The following is a 15,505-nucleotide window of genomic DNA, read 5'->3' on the forward strand; positions in this document are numbered from 1 at the left end:
AGTCAGAAATTCTGGGAGGTCAAGATTCCCATCCCAAAGGGTCATCAGGATTCCCCGTCAGCCCCCCTCCCCCCCCAACCAGGCCATTCTAGCCCCAAACTCACCTTCACAATCAGGGCACCTAAATAGTTTGTTTATTTAAAAAGACTCTTTGGAGTTGTCCTGGGTAGGGGGAGTAATGACCCTTCTTCACCCCCAGCCCTGGCAGGCGTTCTGGGAAGCTCAGCCCCCCTCACACACATTCCCCCCACTGGGGTGCACCTCACGTGGAGGCCAGAGCTGTTGTGGCCCTCAGAGCTCAGAGTGCTCGCCCCAGCTGCTGCCGAGAGGGCTGGGGCACCCTGAGGTGAGGGTACAGAGGTGGCCCCCAGTCTGGGGGTGGCCCCTGGGTCTCCATGCAGCAGAGAGGGCAGCCCCAGCCTCTAGAGCTTATCTGGCAGGACCTGCAGGCAGAGGGGAAGCCAGGCTTAGCAAGGAGCCTGGGAGGGGCCAGGACCACAGAGCAAATGAGGAGGCCCCAGTTCAGGTCCTGGTCCCACCACTTTCAGCTGGGTGACCTTGGGTAGGCTATTGCCCCTCTCTAGGCACCGGTTTTCCCATCTGAAAAGTAACATCTATCCCATGGGGTGTCCTGCAGGTAATGCGCTTGGCACAGGGCCGGTATGCAGTAGGCGCTCATATAATGCTACCAGGTGGCTATGTGCATTCATTCCTGAGGATGACATTCCCCTCCGGACATTTTAAAGGGGTCTGGATGCTCTTACTAGACTAAGGGCTACAGGGGCACACACACAGTAGGTGTTACTTAATGCTGATAAAGAGATGGAGGGAGGGATTGCACCTCAGTAACTAGGGCTGAGGGTGGAGGGCCCGTGGCCTGCGGCCACCAGGAGGGGCCCTTGTCTCCCTGCCTGCCCACCAACCTGGGCCCCCCTTACCTCTCGCCGCGCCCCGTCTGCCCGAGGACAGGAACCCCTCGTCCTGTGCTTGGAAGGAAGGAGGCAGTGTCTGAGGAGTGAGGACCTACCTCCCCAGCCCGTTTACCCCCCTGGCCCCACCCCTCCACCCCTCGCCCGGGGGTCCCTCCTTCCTACCTGGTTGCGGGTCTTATGTGACTTCTGCATCCAGGCTCGCCACTGGTCATAGAGGCGAAAGCTGAGGTTCGAGCAGTACGCGTGCTTCTTGAGCCAGCCCAGAAACTGCTTGAGCTCGCGCCGCACCGGCCCCGAGCTCGGCTCGCCACCCCGCGGCTCGCACGCCCCGCCGCCCGGGCCCGGGCGCTCTAATGGGGCGGAAAGGCAGCGTCAGGGCGCGCCCGGCAGAGGGCGCGCGCGGGCAGGAGAGGGATGTTCCCTTAGGGCACCTCCCTCCCTGTTTCTACGGGACCCGGTCCTCCCCACGGCCCAACCCAGCACTGCAGCCCAGCTGCGCCCCCAAGGAGATAGGGGGCAGGGGAAGGAAAGGGCTCCTCCTCCACATCCCCTCTAGGAACCCGATTCCCGTGGCCTGAGCCAGGTGTGAGTGGAAGGGGCGGGGGGAGGAGAGAGGCCAGGGCCAAAGGGATGAGAAGCAGACAGGAGCAGGGGGCAGAGGTAGGAAGAGAGAGACGCTGATGAGAAAGAGCTGGAGAGAGAGAGACAGAGACTGAGCGATGGAGGTAAGGAGAGACAGGGAGAGCGAAAGCAATGAGGGACAGCCAAGGAGATGCAGAGGGTCGAGAGATGGAGAGCCAGAGCAGGAAGGGACAGAGACACTGGGGGTGTAGGGACACAGAAAGCAAGAAAGGCAGAAAGATAGAAACAGGGAAAGAGAGTGAGTGACAGAGAGATGAAGGGAGACAGAGAATTCGAGGTGGCTCTGAGGGGGAGGTGCAAGCCCCCAGGACAGGCCTGAGAGTACAGCCCGTTGGATGGGGAGTGGGCCAGGAGGGCCAGGTGGGAGGCCGGCCTGTCGGTCCAGTCGCTGGCCGCAGCCAGCCCTGAGCAGGCCGGCGGATAAGGACATCGGCCTCACGTCATAAATAACGCCGGGGACCCGCTGACAGGCCCTGGCACAGCCCCGGCCCCCACCGCCCCTGCCGGCTTCCCCTGGCCTCCCCAGCCTCCCCAGCGGACACAGCCGCCTGCTGGCTCCCGTGCAAGAATCACAGGTGCTGGGCACGAGCAGGGGCCAAGGCTCAGGCCCCTCCCAGCTGTGTGAGTTCCCGCCCACCGCCGAACCTGGAGGGGCCCGGGATGGGGGCCGGGGGACTGGCTGGGGCCCTGCTCTGCCACTCTCTGACTCTGGGATCCTCTCTGGGCCTTGGTTTCCCCATCATCCCCGGAGCATGAGCCAGGACTTCAAGGGAACTGAGTTCAGATCCCTGTGTGACCTTGGGGCCTTGGTGTCCTCATCTCAGAAAAGGGGCCCTCCCTTAGGTGAAACCACTGGGGGAGCAGGGGATGGGAGTCTCAGTAACTATTACTTGCAAACCCTTGGGTGGCACCCACCATGAGAGCACTTTCCATGGGTTATCTCTCATCTAACCCTCACCGTAGCCTGAGGCAGGCATGATTATCATCCCCACTTTCCAGATAGGGAAGCTGAGGCCAGACGTACCAAATAAGATTTCATACCATTTCACAGAGGAGAGAAGGGAGGTCCATGGGCTTAGATTAAACCCCCCGACTGTAAAGGGAATCGGACCCAGGCCCCTGATCATTCCGTCCCGCTACCTTTAACAGAAGGGGAAATCAAAGCCGGTCATAGGGAGAGTTGGCAGCCCATCGTCTTAGAAGCAGGGGTCTCAAACTCACTTGCCCTTAGGGGCTGGGGAAGGGGTACATGTGGGTGAAACAGGCCAGGTGGGGATGGCGCAACTGAAAGAGTAAGGGCCCTGACTTAAGGGTCAGCCTCCGCTGATGGGGGCTGTGGAGTAACTGGCTGTGTCCTATTACATTTTCTAGACAATTTTTCTAGGGAATCTAGGATATTTGTGTTCAAACTTATTGTTTTTTGTTTTTTTTGTTTGTTTGTTTGTTTGTTTTTTGCGGTATGCGGGCCTCTCACTGTTGTGGCCTCTCCCGTTGCGGAGCACAGGCTCCGGACGCACAGGCTCAGCGGCCATGGCTCACGGGCTTAGTTGCTCCGTGGCATGTGGGATCTTCCCGGACCAGGGCACGAACCCGTGTCTCCTGCATCGGCAGGCGGACTCTCAACCACTGCGCCACCAGGGAAGCCCCTAAACTTATTGTTTTTAAAAGTCTGCCAGTAGGCCAAGCTTTTTTTTCCCAAATGACAGGCCAAGAAAATAGATCCAAGGGCCACAATTGGCCCCCGGGGGCCAAGAGTTTGAGACCTCTGCCCTCTTGAAGGAAACAAGGAAACAGAGGCCTAGACTGGTTTGGGGCTGGTCCCAGGACCACCCAGCCCTGTTGGGGTGCTCACCACTTCGGGGGGTGGAGGCAGCTGTGGGGTGGCTCCATTCACTCCAGATCCCTGCCTTCTTGGAGCCATAGATGCCAAAGGGGTTGCAGCGCACTTGCACGAAGTAGACGGTGCCTGGCTTAAGGCCCGCCAGGCGGCAGGAGGTCTGGTTGCTCACATCGTCCACCACCTGGGCAGCAAGGGCAGGGTCAGAGGCGGGGGGGCAGCTTGGGGTGGGGAGGGGGGAGAGAAGGAGGGAAGAGCGGAACTGGGGGGGTGGGTGCGGGCACCTTCCAATCCACGCTGTCCTCCACTCGGTAGCGGATCTGGTACTTGGCTTGGAAGAGGAAGTCCTTGAGGGCAGGCGGTGAAACCCAGCGCACGCTCAGCTGGTCCTCCAGGCCCCCTACGCGGCTCACGTGCACTTCTGGCGGGGGGTCGGTGGTCACTAAGGGGGCGGGGCAGGGCTTAGTCACCGGGCTCTCTTTGGACCTGGCTGGCCCCTGTCTGGGTCCAAATACCAGGGAACGTGGCTTAGATGGCACCTGCCTCCGTTCTCCCCTCTCCCCCCTTCAGGATGGGTGGATTACATTAGATAATATTCAGGAAACACTCAGCACCTAGAAGCACTCAATTAACGTTAGCTGTTATCACCATTATTATCTGTGACAGGAGAAACATAATCCTATCTTCAGGGAACTATGTAAAAAGCAGACACTGCCTGGATGATGATATTATTATTATTATGCCCAGGAGACCAGGGAGCCCTCAGGCTGCCAGACTCCTGGGAAGCTCCCCCGACCCCCCCAACTGCCCACCTCCTGCTCCTTCCAACTTCACAAAGGTCCTCAACGTGACGGCTTTCCTCGGTGCAAAGGGACAACTGAGGCTTAGAACATGCCCACTGCAGCTTCAGGACTTAAGGAAGCAAAGTGGGAAGCAGGAGGAGGGAGTCACTGCAACACTTCTGAGGAACCTTCTGGGAGCCCTTTGGGCAGCAGGGAGGGCTGGCCTCTTCCCCTGAGGCCTTGGTGAGGGGCCGAAAGGGTTAAGGCACAGGCCTGCTTGGGGCTGAGAAACACCCTAATTAGATTAGGCCCAATTCTGCTCGCAGATCATCCATTTCCTGCCTCCCGCCTGCACGCCGCCCCCCCCAGCTACAGGCTGCTGCTTCCTGGGGCGCCTCCAGACCTGGGCGCCCCCTCCCAGCTCCCCGGGGGCCCCCCTCAGCACACCTGGGCTGCTGAGGGGGAGGCAGCCAGGCCAGGTGTTCTCCACAGAGTAGGGGTATCCTGGCTGCTTCAGGGGGCTGGGGACGGATGGGTGGATGCCTAGCTCCTCCCCATCCCAACCAGCAGCGCAGACCTCAGCTAAGCTGCAGCGTGGCTGGGCTGGTGGGGGCCAAGGGGGAGGGGGTGGATCCCAGGTGGGCCAGGCTGGCCTTTGGGCAGGGGGCAGGGCTCACCCACATCCAGGATGTCCAGTGTCAGCACATCAGAGCGGGCCGAGCCCAGACGGTTGGTGGCCTCCACCCAGATCTCATAGGGTGTGAAGAGAGCCAGGTCCTTGGGGATGTGGCAAGAGTGAGGTCCCACTGTGTGGTATTCCTCACATGTGTTGTCCTGCCCATACCACCTGCAGGGGCAGGAGGGGAGGAGGACATGTGAGGGTCCCTTTGGGCCCCCAAACCTCCCCCCAGCAGCCCCGGAGTGCAGAGAGGACACAAGAGCTCCGAGAGGGAAGGCTTGGCCAAGGCCACACAGCCAGGCTGGAACACATGTCACCCGAGGGCCACCACCAACCTCAGCTTGTACTTGAGGGAGTAGTTGGTGTGGAGGAAGGTTTCCCCATGGGCCCCCGGCGTCCAGCGGCATGTCAGGTCCTTCATGTTCTTGGACCAGCAGCTGATGTTGAAGGGTTTCTCTGGGGGCACTGGGGAAGGGGGGGTGCAGGGGCTGAGGGTCTGGACCGGCCGTGGACAGGTGGAAGGGGGAGTTGCTGGCTGCCAGCTGGGGCCCCCACCTTGGAGCGGGAGGACAATGGACAGAACAGCCACCTGCATGGCTCTCTTGAGGATGGTCTTGTTGGGGGGTGGTCTCCAGGCTCTCATTCCCACCCTAGCGGCCTGTACCTCTAAACTTATGCCAGTATACCCATTGTTCAGCCCCAGACCAGAGGAGCCATGATTCATGCCCCTCTCCAGAGGGAGATGTTGCCCCCAAGAGCTACCCCAAGGTGTCCTGGGGGCCCACTTACGGCCAACATAGAGGCAGGAGCCGGCTAGGATGCTGCCGTCACGGGCGTGGCACACGAGGTTGTCTCCCGACTGCTGCCTGGATCCGTTGAGGTTGGCCAGGGCAAGGGCTAGAGTGGAGGCGTTGAGCATTCGGGACAGCTCAGGGGGCAGGCGGTGCCCGTTGAGGGTCCAGTAGAGGCCCTCGGCGGTGGCCCCTGGTGGGTCCCCGTGCACTGAGCACGTGGCCTGCAGGGAGGAGCCGATGAGGAGCGTGGGGTCCTGGGGACTGATCACAGCCGTGTCTGGGGTCAGAGAGGAGCACCTGTCAGGCCTGGGATGGAGCTGCCCTGAGCATCCCCCACCATCCTAGGTCCTCCAAGACTCACGGTAGTCCTGCGAAGGAGCTTTATATGATTGTCCCCATTTTACAGAGAAGGAAACTGAGGCTCTCTTAGGTCAAGTGACAAACCCAAGGTTGGTGGCAAAGCCAAGATTCAGCCCCAGGACTGTCTGATTCCACAACTCAGGTCCCTCCAAACCACTTCCTCGCTGACTTGCTCAGGGCTTTCTGAGTGGTTACAAACCTCACTCAGATCCAAGTACCTCTTGCTTTGCACATACTTCTGACAACCACTACACTCTGCTTTTTTTTTTTTTTTCATTTTATTTTTGACAATTAGAAATAACAGATTGTGTGTTCTTTCTCTTCGACCCCCAGAACCTCACACATGTGTCTCTGTGGGGAGGAAGGCACTTCTAAAAAGGGGTGCCCTGACCCCTACTAGTATCCTGCTCATTTTATGGATGAAAAAAAAACAAAGCTCTGAGAGATCGAGTCCTTTGCCTAAGGTCACCAAATAGAAGAAGCGCACACTATTTAAACCTGTATTTGTCAGTCTCTGCTCTGCCACTGGAATTGAAAGTGACTGTGGCAAGCGCTAGGCTCCCCACCGCCATCCAAAGGGACTTGCCGTCGTCATGCTTTCCCTCGATTCAGTTTTCCTAATCTGCAAAATGGGAACAAGAAAACTCACAGTCCTCAGGGCCATTGGGAAGATCAGGTGGGAAGTGACTTCCTAAACTGGGTTGTGTGTGAATTGGGTGCTGGGCACAGGGGCCTCTGGGATGCCGTGGTTGATGCCTTTCCTCCTGCCTTCCACTGGAGAAGCCTTCTAGGCCAAAGATTAGAACTTAAGAGAGGCTTGATTTATCCAAGGGGAAACCGAGGCACAGAAGAGGGGGAGGGGAGGCACAGCTCAAGCTCCTGATGCCTCAGTCTCCCCACCTGGGAAGTGGGCATCATGATATCAGCCACATGAGATGGATTGAGACGAGTGAAAATATCGTCTTAAGGAAAACCCTGGGGGATGGTTAAGCCAGGCTGAGCTGGGTTAGAATGCCCCCAGCTCCCTCTGGAGGTTAACTCAGTTCTTTTACTTCTCTGAGACTTTGGGAAGGGGCCTCTCCCTCCACCAAGAGTGGTAGTGAGGACTCATTCACTCATTTGTTCATTCATTCATTCATTCAAGGAGCACCTACAGTGCGCCAGGACCTGAGGGCACAATGGTGACCAAGATACCCCAAATTCATGCCCTTTGGGGCCTTGAATCCAAGGGAGCAGTAGGAAAAAGAACAAATAAATGTCTAGGAGAACAAGCAAGGGAGAAAATAAAGCACTAATCAGTGGTGACAACGGCAAGTGCAAAGATACTGGGGGGCAGGGGTGGTAGGAAATGAGGTCTCAGAGGTTAGCAGGGGCCAGACCTGCAGGCAGGAGTTATTCCAGGGTTCTGAGCAAGGCAGGGATTTATATTTTAAAAGGATCACTGGGCAGCTGTAAGAAGGGACTGCAGGGGGGCAGAGAGGCAGGGGCAGCCCAGCTTCCCTGGCAGCCAAGGACAGGGTGATCCTGGTTCCCCTGGGAGGCCCCTAAATGCCAGCGGCTGCCCTATGCTGGCTCTCACTGCCCCAAATGGGCGAGGTGGGGTGGACACAGTTCCCAGGGCCAGCCCTGACGATTTTCCGGGGCAAACTTGGCTTGAGGGCCATGCTTGCTGGAGCCTGGGATCGCAGTTGCGTTTGGGGCTTGGCCCAGGGCTCGCCGGAGGTCTCAGCGTCCGTGCGAAGGAGTCGGCTGAGCCGGCCAGAGCCGAGGAGGCGGGGGCGGCTGGGGGGCGGGGGGCCAGGGGGCCGCCCCGGAGGTCCCAGGCAGCCAGCCGCCCGCTAATTCGGAATTCCTTCAGCATGAACTCGGGCGTGCCAGCGTCTCTGCCCCGGCCCACCCACCGCTTCCTGCCTGGGCCCCCCCAGCAGGGTGGGAGGCACGGCCAGGCCTGCCCGGACCCCAGGCCCATTCTCAAACCTCCAGGGGTGGGTCACAGCCCTCCTGTTCCCCATTCACCCCCACGGCCAGGCCAGGAAGGGGGCTCTCAGGGGGGTCCTGGCTGGCTGTGGCACTGCCCCTCTGCCACACCCGCCTGGCCTGGGCTGGGGTGGCCTGCCTGCCAGCAGCTGCAGCTGCCCTCCCAGGGCTGGGCGGGGGACAGGGCAAGAGGGCAAGGCCAGGCAGGCCTGGACAGGCCAGTCCCCCACCCCAAGCTCCAGCAGGAAAGGTCACAGGGAGGCCTTCTCCTCCTGGGATGTGGGTGCCCATCTCGGCTGGGGCACCTGGGCAATTGGCTTCCCCTCCCCTGTTCTCAGTTTCCTCCTCCATAAAATGGGAGGAAAATACGTTCTACCTGCTGGGGAGATGAATGAAATGAGCTCACCATGTCCAGAGGGCCCAGCACACTGCAGTGCCTAGGAACTGTTGAGATTAGGGCCCTTCCCAGCTCTGGGGTCCCAGCTGGCTGGTGCACTCCCTCCAGGCCCCCCCAAACAATGGGCCAAGGCATTTGGGTCCAGGATGCACACATTCCAGCCCAGGCAAAGCAGCTGGGGACAGCCCACTGAGGTTGGGAGGGCCCTTGGCCTGGTTTGGGGGGCTTCCTAGAAGGCTCCTTTAAGCAGATCCCTGGGCTAGGCTTTTGGACAGCCCCCCCACCCCTGCTCCCTGCCTCCCTGCCTTTCCCACAGAGCTGGGGCCTTTAAAAGTTTTTTCTCTCCCCCTTCCCAATCTGGAGCCACTGACGTTATTAAAAAGGAGCACCATGTGTTTTAAAAGGGAAAAGTGTGAGATTCTCTGCAAGCAAGGCAGGAGGGTGGCCTCCACCCGGGGTCCCCATGGGGGTCCCCATCTCCTGTCCCGCTGGTACCTGCAGACGCTTTACGACCCACCCGCCTGCTGGTCAGGTGCTAAGACACACCACACCGTAAGTAGAAACATATTGCTGAGGTGTGAGAATCTTTTAATTTCTTCCCCCTTAAAGGAAAAAACACACGCACAACAATCCTTCCACCACCACCACCTTTGCCTGCTGCTCTGCTGGCTGGGAAACAAAGCCTGCCACTAAAGGTGGCATCCACAGATGCTGCCCACTGCCTGGCAGAGCTGTCAGGAACCTCAGGAGGGCCTGGGGCATCCCCTCACCTGCCCAGGAGCCTTGGGCATGTTAGGCTTTCAGCAAGTGCCTCCAGGATACCGGACCCTGCTCTTTCTGAAAGAGCACCGCAGGGACGCTGCCAACAGCTCTGTGCAGTGTAGGTCCACCTGGGGTGCAGTGTCTGCCCACCCGGGTCGACTTGTGTGCCTGGATGGCGTGCGTGGAGTGACTGCGAACGTCCAGGGCAGGTTGTGCCTGCGTGTGTGCCCTGTGTTGCCTCTCCCTCGGAAAGAGTGTGACTATGAATGTGTGTGTGTCAGGGATGGAATGTGTGTGTGTGTGCGCCCCGATGGTGTGCGAATGTGCATCTGGGATGCAGTGTGCGCACATCTGAGGGCGAGGGTGACGGGCCACAAGCCAGTGTGAGTCTTTGTGTGTCTCTGGGTGTGTCCCAGAGCGGGTCTGGATGTGGAGACCGTGTCCTGGCGGGGGTGTGCATTGGGTGGGGGACCGTAGAGTGCCGGAGGCCAGGCGCTCCCAGCAGGGCGGGGGTCTCGGCCTGCGGGGGCTGTGGGCTCCCGGTGGCTGCTCCCCCCACAACGGCTGGGCCTGCGGTGCCCGGACTCGCTGGGTCCCGCTCCCTCTCACTCTCACCCACTCTCTCACAAAGATTTCTCTCGCTAGAGTCTCCTAGCCCGGCGCAGCGTGGCCGGGAACAGTTCTGAGCGCCGCCAGTGGCGAGGACTCCGCGGACCCCCGCGCGCGGGGTCCCGCAGGGGGAGGGCGGCGGCGCCGGCCCGCGGAGAGGCGCGTCCCCGGGGACCCCGGGCCGCGCGCCAGGCGGCCAGAGCGGCCCCCTCCCGCCCCGCCTTCCTCACGGGGCTCATCCCTCCACCCGGGGGGGCCCCGCTCAGGGCCGGCACCCAGCGCGCCTACCGCGTGCGCCCCCGCCCAAGAGCGGTGAACTGCGGTCTCCGCGTCTCCGAGTCGTCAGACGCTGTCGCGTGCGCCCACCGCGTCCTGGAGTGCAAGAGGGTCCCAGGCCGCGGCCGCTCGACCCCCCTGGGCCGACTCGGGCGTCCTCCACAGGACAGCCCAGGTAAAAAGGCCTCGGCATCGGAAGCCGGACCCTCGGGCCAGGGGACTTCGGCGCTGTGCGCCCCACAGGTGAGGATGCCCCGAGGGCCGCGCCGGGGGCGCCTTCCTTTGTTCCCGGGCCGTCCAGGTGGCGCCCGCGCCCCCTCCCCCCGCGGCTGCCCCCGGGGCGCACGCTCTCGGCCCAGGCGGGAAGAGGGGAGCGCGGCGCCGGCTACTCACCGGCTCCTGATCCCGCTTGCGGCGCCCCGAGGACGCAGAGCAGCAGTAGGGGCAGCAGCGGCGGCGGCCGCCGCGCGGATTGGGCGGCGGGGCCCGGGCGGCCGGCGGGCATGGGGCCGGCGCTGCCGGGGGCGCGCGGCGGGCGGCGGCTGCAGCGGCGGCGGCGAGGGACTCGGGGCGCAGGCGGGGCGCGGGCCAAGTAGCCCGCACGTCGCTGGGCGCGGGCGCGGAGGCCAAAGCAAGTCTGAGCAACCGAATTGACAAGGCGCTAATGCGCCGCTGGCCCCGCCCGGCCCCGCCCCCGGCCCGGCCCCCGGGGGGGGGCGAGTGGCGGGCCCCGCACCGGCCTCCCCGCCGCCCGCCAGCCCGCGGGCACCGCGGGCCCCACCCGTCCGGCCTCAGCTCCGCCGCGCACCGCACGCTCCCTTTCCCGCGGCCCCAAACCCCCCACTCTACCCTTACCGACCTGGGACCTCCCTTTCCAACCCCGCCCGCTCCAGGTTCCCTACCCCCAATCTGGGACCTGGAGCCCCCAGTCGGGTTTCCGTGCCCTCGCCCACTTCCCTGCACCCTGCTCTCAGCCATGTGCCCCTTCGGCGTCCCCTGAGGCCCCCAGCCCTCGCCCGCTCCTCCCCCCCATCCACTGTCTCGGCCCCCACCCGAACTCTGGCCCCGCCCCCCCACTGAGCGGTCCCTGAGCCCCGCCTGCTCCCATCTCCAGCCCCCCTTCCTCCCCAGGGGCCTAAAAGTCGCCCTCCCTCCCTCCCCAGGCCATCGGCGCGCGGGTCCCACCGGTTTTGGCACAGCGCTCCCCCTCCCACTTCATCCCGCCTCTTCTGGTCCTCCAGCGCGCGAAGCCTCGGCCCCAGGCTTTGCTGGAGGGAAGACGGAGAAAAAGCTGCAAGACACAGCGTCCCTGGACCTTACCCTGGCTCAGCTGTCCTCCTCGAGCGGGACCGAGCTGAGGTTCTTTGGGGGCACCCGGGGGCCTCAGTAGGGAGTTCCCGCGTGGGGAGGCGGGGAGAAATGGGCCCCCGTGGGAAAGGGGACGGGGGCTTGCGCGGGTCCCGTATGCGGCGCAGGACAGATTCCCAGGAGGAGAGCGGTGAGGAGGCTCCCCCCGACTCGCTGACACCCCCCCCCACGGAAAAATCCTCTCAGCGGCCCGCGGGTGGGGTGAGCCACGCAGTGACTAATCGCTCGGGAGGCCGCCGCCCGCCGACTCCAGGTAACGCCGGCTGCCCCGAGCGACGCATAGTTTGTCTTCTTTTTTTTGCGTAGGGATCCTTCTCCGTGTTATTATTTTTGGACACTGCGTGGGTTTCGGGACCCCTCCAGGCCTGGGCGCCTCAACCCCCTCCTCTTGGTCCCCACCCGATTCGGGCGCCCACGATAAGAGGGCTCCTGACCTCCAAGGCCCCGGTGGAGGGGGAGCCTGAAAGGAGAGTTCCGGGGCCGCCTTCAGCAGAGTCGCAGCCCTGCCCCCAGCCGCGTGCCCTCAGAGGGGAAGGGCTCTAACTCCCCTTTCCAGGGGTTCCCTTAGAGACCTGGACCCTCTTGGTCCCTAACCAGCCAGGGGGGTAAAAGTGTCTGAGGAGGGCTCAGGAGCTCCTATCTCGTTTGCTCACGGCTGCCCTCCACCCCTGCTACTTGGGTCCCCAACTCAGACCTCAGACTGTCAGAAAAGAGGATTAAAGGAAGGAGTCTGGGGTGCGCCCCTCTAGTCCCCCATTCTGGACTCTGGATGGGTTTGTGAAGGAGAGAGTAAAGCCCTGGCATGCTGCACTGTCGTTTACTGGGGCACACCAGGCCTCTCTGCCTCAGTTTCCTCCTCAGCACAGTGGGTGACTCCTAGCCAGCCTAAGGGTTTCTGTGGGAAGTTGCAACGTAGCAGAAGGCTCCACGGTCTAAACACTTAGCATAGTGTCTGGCACCGGGGGCACATTCTTTCGGAGCCTCAATTTGTCACCTCTGAAAAATGGGGCCAGGTGGTCCAGAGAGTTAAGTAGGGGTGGCAGTTCTTGGCTGGAATTGTGTTTCCAGGATATATGCCACCCCCTCCCCCACAACCTCTGTCCTGCAACGTTTGACTCCCTCCTGGAGGACTTCAGGCTTCTGGCGCAAAATCTTGATTATTTTCCTCCCCAGTCTCGGCTCCTCCCTGGTCATTCCCCAGTCTCGGGAAAAGGCTCCGCCATCCACCCAGATGCTCAGGCCAGAGACCTGGAGGTGTGCGTGACAACTCTCTCCTTCGCTCATCCCCTACGTCCAATCCATCAGCAAATCCTGTTGGCTGATTCCAAAACACATCCCCATTCTGAGATTCGGACCCCTTTCCTCCACCGCATCCGGCTCCAGGCCCCACCATCTCGGCCTGGGATGCCGCCCAGCCTCCTCCTAGGCTTCCTGAGTAAATCCTCTTGCCCTCCGTCTGTACAGCAGGCAGAAGAAGCTTTTAAAAGAAGCAAAGCAGGTCTTTTTTGCCCTGCCACCCTCTCCCCCCTCCTTTTCTCCTCTCTTCTCATCCTCTTTCTTCCTCTCCCTCACTCCACTCCAGCTGCTGCAGCCCCGTTTCTCCCAAAGACATAGGCTTGTTTATTATCACGGGGTCTTTGTACATTTACTTTTCCCCCCTGAAAGGATGCAGTTCCCCCAAATCTTCCCCCGGTTAGCACCTTCTCTTCCGTCAAGTCACAGGTCAAGTATTCTCAGAGGGGTCCCCCAACCTTCCCAGGCACCCTTCATCTCCTTCCCCACCCCCCCCTTTTTTTTTTTTGCGGTACGCGGGCCTCTCACTGTTGTGACCTCTCCCGTTGCGGAGCACAGGCTCCGGACGCGCAGGCTCAGCGGCCATGGCTCACGGGCCCAGCCGCTCTGCGGCATGTGGGATCCTCCGGGACCAGGGCACGAACCCGTGCCCCGTGCATCGGCAGGCGGACTCCCAACCACTGCGCCACCAGGGAAGCCCTCCTTCCTCTTTTAAAATTATCTTTGTAACACAGTTCTTCGAACATCATCTTTCTCTTGAGATATTTTCTTTAGACTGTGAGCACCCTGAGAGCCATTAGGACCCCATGCTGGGCCCAGTGAGGGCCACAGGAGAAGAGCTCAGTGAACATTTGTAAAATGAAAGGATGGAGAATTCTCAGTCCCTCAGAATAGCAAGAAAATTCAGTCCCAGTGAATCATGCTGTCTGGGGTCCCAGCCAGGCCCTGGACTTGCGGTGTGACCCAACCTGGTAGCCACCCCTCTCTGGTCCTTACCTGTAGAAGGGTATGTGTTGTTCACCCAGCCCCTCCTTGGAGCATGCCCTCTGCCCTCTGGGTGACCTTTACCTCAAACCTTTGACTTTAAGGAAAGTGATTTGGCCTCTAGGTGCACCCTTCCCTGCCCTTGGTTCTCTAGGTGGCTTAACCCCTTCCTCATCACTCCCACCACCTCTTTGTGCAGGAAGGGGAACAAGCGTTGATGGAACTTCTGGCAAATATTGACCCAAGTCCTTGAAGGTGGCTGGGAATGTACTGAGGTGGCAGATGGAGGGAGGGCCCCACATGGGGGAGGGGCTCCTCAGTCTTTGCACCTAAGGATTACCTTGGGGGAGACCCTCCAGCCCAGCTCCCTGCATAATTCCAGGGCACTGAGGGGGCCCCAGGGAGAGGCAGTGGTAACAGCCCCTTCAGGGTCCCACTGGGAGTGAGGAGGGCACAGAGCTGCCTCTCCCATGTTGAGACACCTCAGTATGGGATTGGCTGCCTTGTGTTCCAGGCCAGTGTGCCCAGGAAGCAGGGACAGTGAGGGTCTCACCTGGACGTGGGCTTGGGACAGCAGAACCTAGGTTCAGGACATGTGTGCGGGAGAAGGCGGGGCTTTATCATTTCCACCCTGGAGGTTCAGCCTGGGGAGCTGGGTTGCCTGGGTCCCAAACTTTGTGCAGTCTATACTTAAAAAATCCAGCCCCCATAGGCATTAGAGGTGAGATCTCAGGAGTGAAGAGCTGCGTGTGTCTAGGTCAGGGCCAGTGTTTACCGGGCCTCGGAGGCCTGGGTTCCCTGCCTCTCCGGACCCTGGAGAACCTCGGACGTCTGGGTTCCAGGAGGTGCCAGCTATGTTGGGGGTGACAGTTGTGCCCCTTCCCCTCCCCCCACCCACTGTCTGCAAGCCGCCGGCGCCAGGGAGCCGTGCCCGCTCCCCAGGCTGTACCCGGCTTGGGGGTGGGGGTCAGCAGGGTCGTGGCGAGGGCGGCAAGGGATAAAGGGCGCTTGTCCGATGCCCGCCCTGACCTCGGCCGCCGCTTCCCGGACGCCCGGCCCGCCTCTGATTCACGCCCAGGCCGGCCGCAGCGCCCTCCCCCCGCACCCCCACCCCCGCCTGCCGCCCCGGGGGGTAGGAAGTCGGGGGGGGGGCGAGGGGCGGCGCCGAGTCAACTTTCACTCTTAAGCCCCGAAGGAATGTCGGCGGATTTCCTGAAACCCGACCCCGGCCGCCCGCCGGCCCGCCTGCCCCTCACCTGGACCTGCTCCCTCGGGAACGGCAGGAGGGGCGCGGGGGCTCACCTGGGGGGCCGGGGTCAAGTCCTCCTTCCGCTGCCGCCCCAGGCGGCCTCTTGCAGCGGAAAAGGGGCTGAGTGGGAGGCAATCAAACCCTCTCACTCCTCTCCAGCGACCTAGGCCAACGTCCCAACTCCTCCAGCCTCAGTTTCCCCTTCCTCTTTTAAAAAGGCGCGGGTATCCTTCCTTCCTGTTGTGGTTTAAGAGACTCCTCTTAAGCCCGATTCCCCTGACTCCCCACCTCCTAGTCTTGGCAGGGGTCTGCCCACCTCTCTTGGCTTCCCTCGCTTGTCACCTGGGCCGACCCCCTTTGCCACCCTGATCCTCAATTTCCTCAGCTGTAAATTGGACAACGCTGCCAGTTCTTCCTTATAGGTTGTTACAAGAAAATACTTGAGAAGTGTTTTGTTTGGAATGAATGAAGAGCAGTAATTGTGGACGGCTTCAGCGCGCTGGGCTCTGGAATTGACATGTGTGGGCTTGAATCCTGGCTCTGCAGAGGGGTCCTGGGGAATAG

At 61.3% G+C, this 15,505-nt stretch overlaps 1 protein-coding gene across 2 annotated transcripts; it reads right to left on the bottom strand.

The window, feature by feature from the left end:
* Nucleotides 1–129: 129 nt before the first annotated feature.
* CRLF1 (cytokine receptor like factor 1) lies at nucleotides 130–10,552 on the bottom strand. Of its 2 annotated transcripts, none has more exons than XM_059063575.2 (9): nucleotides 10,441–10,552; nucleotides 5,662–5,943; nucleotides 5,208–5,337; nucleotides 4,871–5,040; nucleotides 3,696–3,853; nucleotides 3,427–3,595; nucleotides 1,095–1,282; nucleotides 939–981; nucleotides 130–443 (listed from the first exon to the last, which is right to left on the bottom strand). In XM_059063575.2, exons 1-9 carry the CDS (start codon nucleotides 10,550–10,552, stop codon nucleotides 430–432), a joined length of 1,266 nt encoding a protein of 421 aa, XP_058919558.1. In that variant the 3' UTR covers nucleotides 130–429. The 2 variants fall into 2 exon arrangements, with proteins under 2 accessions (XP_058919558.1, XP_066888605.1); XM_067032504.1 differs by having other exon boundaries at nucleotides 939–986.
* Nucleotides 10,553–15,505: the final 4,953 nt, after the last annotated feature.

Source organism: Kogia breviceps, chromosome 4 (genome assembly GCF_026419965.1).
Source record: "Kogia breviceps isolate mKogBre1 chromosome 4, mKogBre1 haplotype 1, whole genome shotgun sequence".
In the NCBI taxonomy this organism is placed as follows: domain Eukaryota; kingdom Metazoa; phylum Chordata; class Mammalia; order Artiodactyla; family Physeteridae; genus Kogia; species Kogia breviceps.

Excerpts from the sequence above, each read along its gene's own strand:
- CRLF1 (XM_067032504.1), bottom strand. The coding sequence starts at position 10,552 with ATGCCCGCCGGCCGCCCGGGCCCCGCCGCCCAATCCGCGCGGCGGCCG. Across the intron at positions 5,041-5,207 it reads TCCCTCAAGTACAAGCTGAG|GTGGTATGGGCAGGACAACA; the intron begins GTTGGTGGTGGC and ends CTGCCCCTGCAG. Across the intron at positions 3,596-3,695 it reads AGGACAGCGTGGATTGGAAG|GTGGTGGACGATGTGAGCAA; the intron begins GTGCCCGCACCC and ends CTTGCTGCCCAG.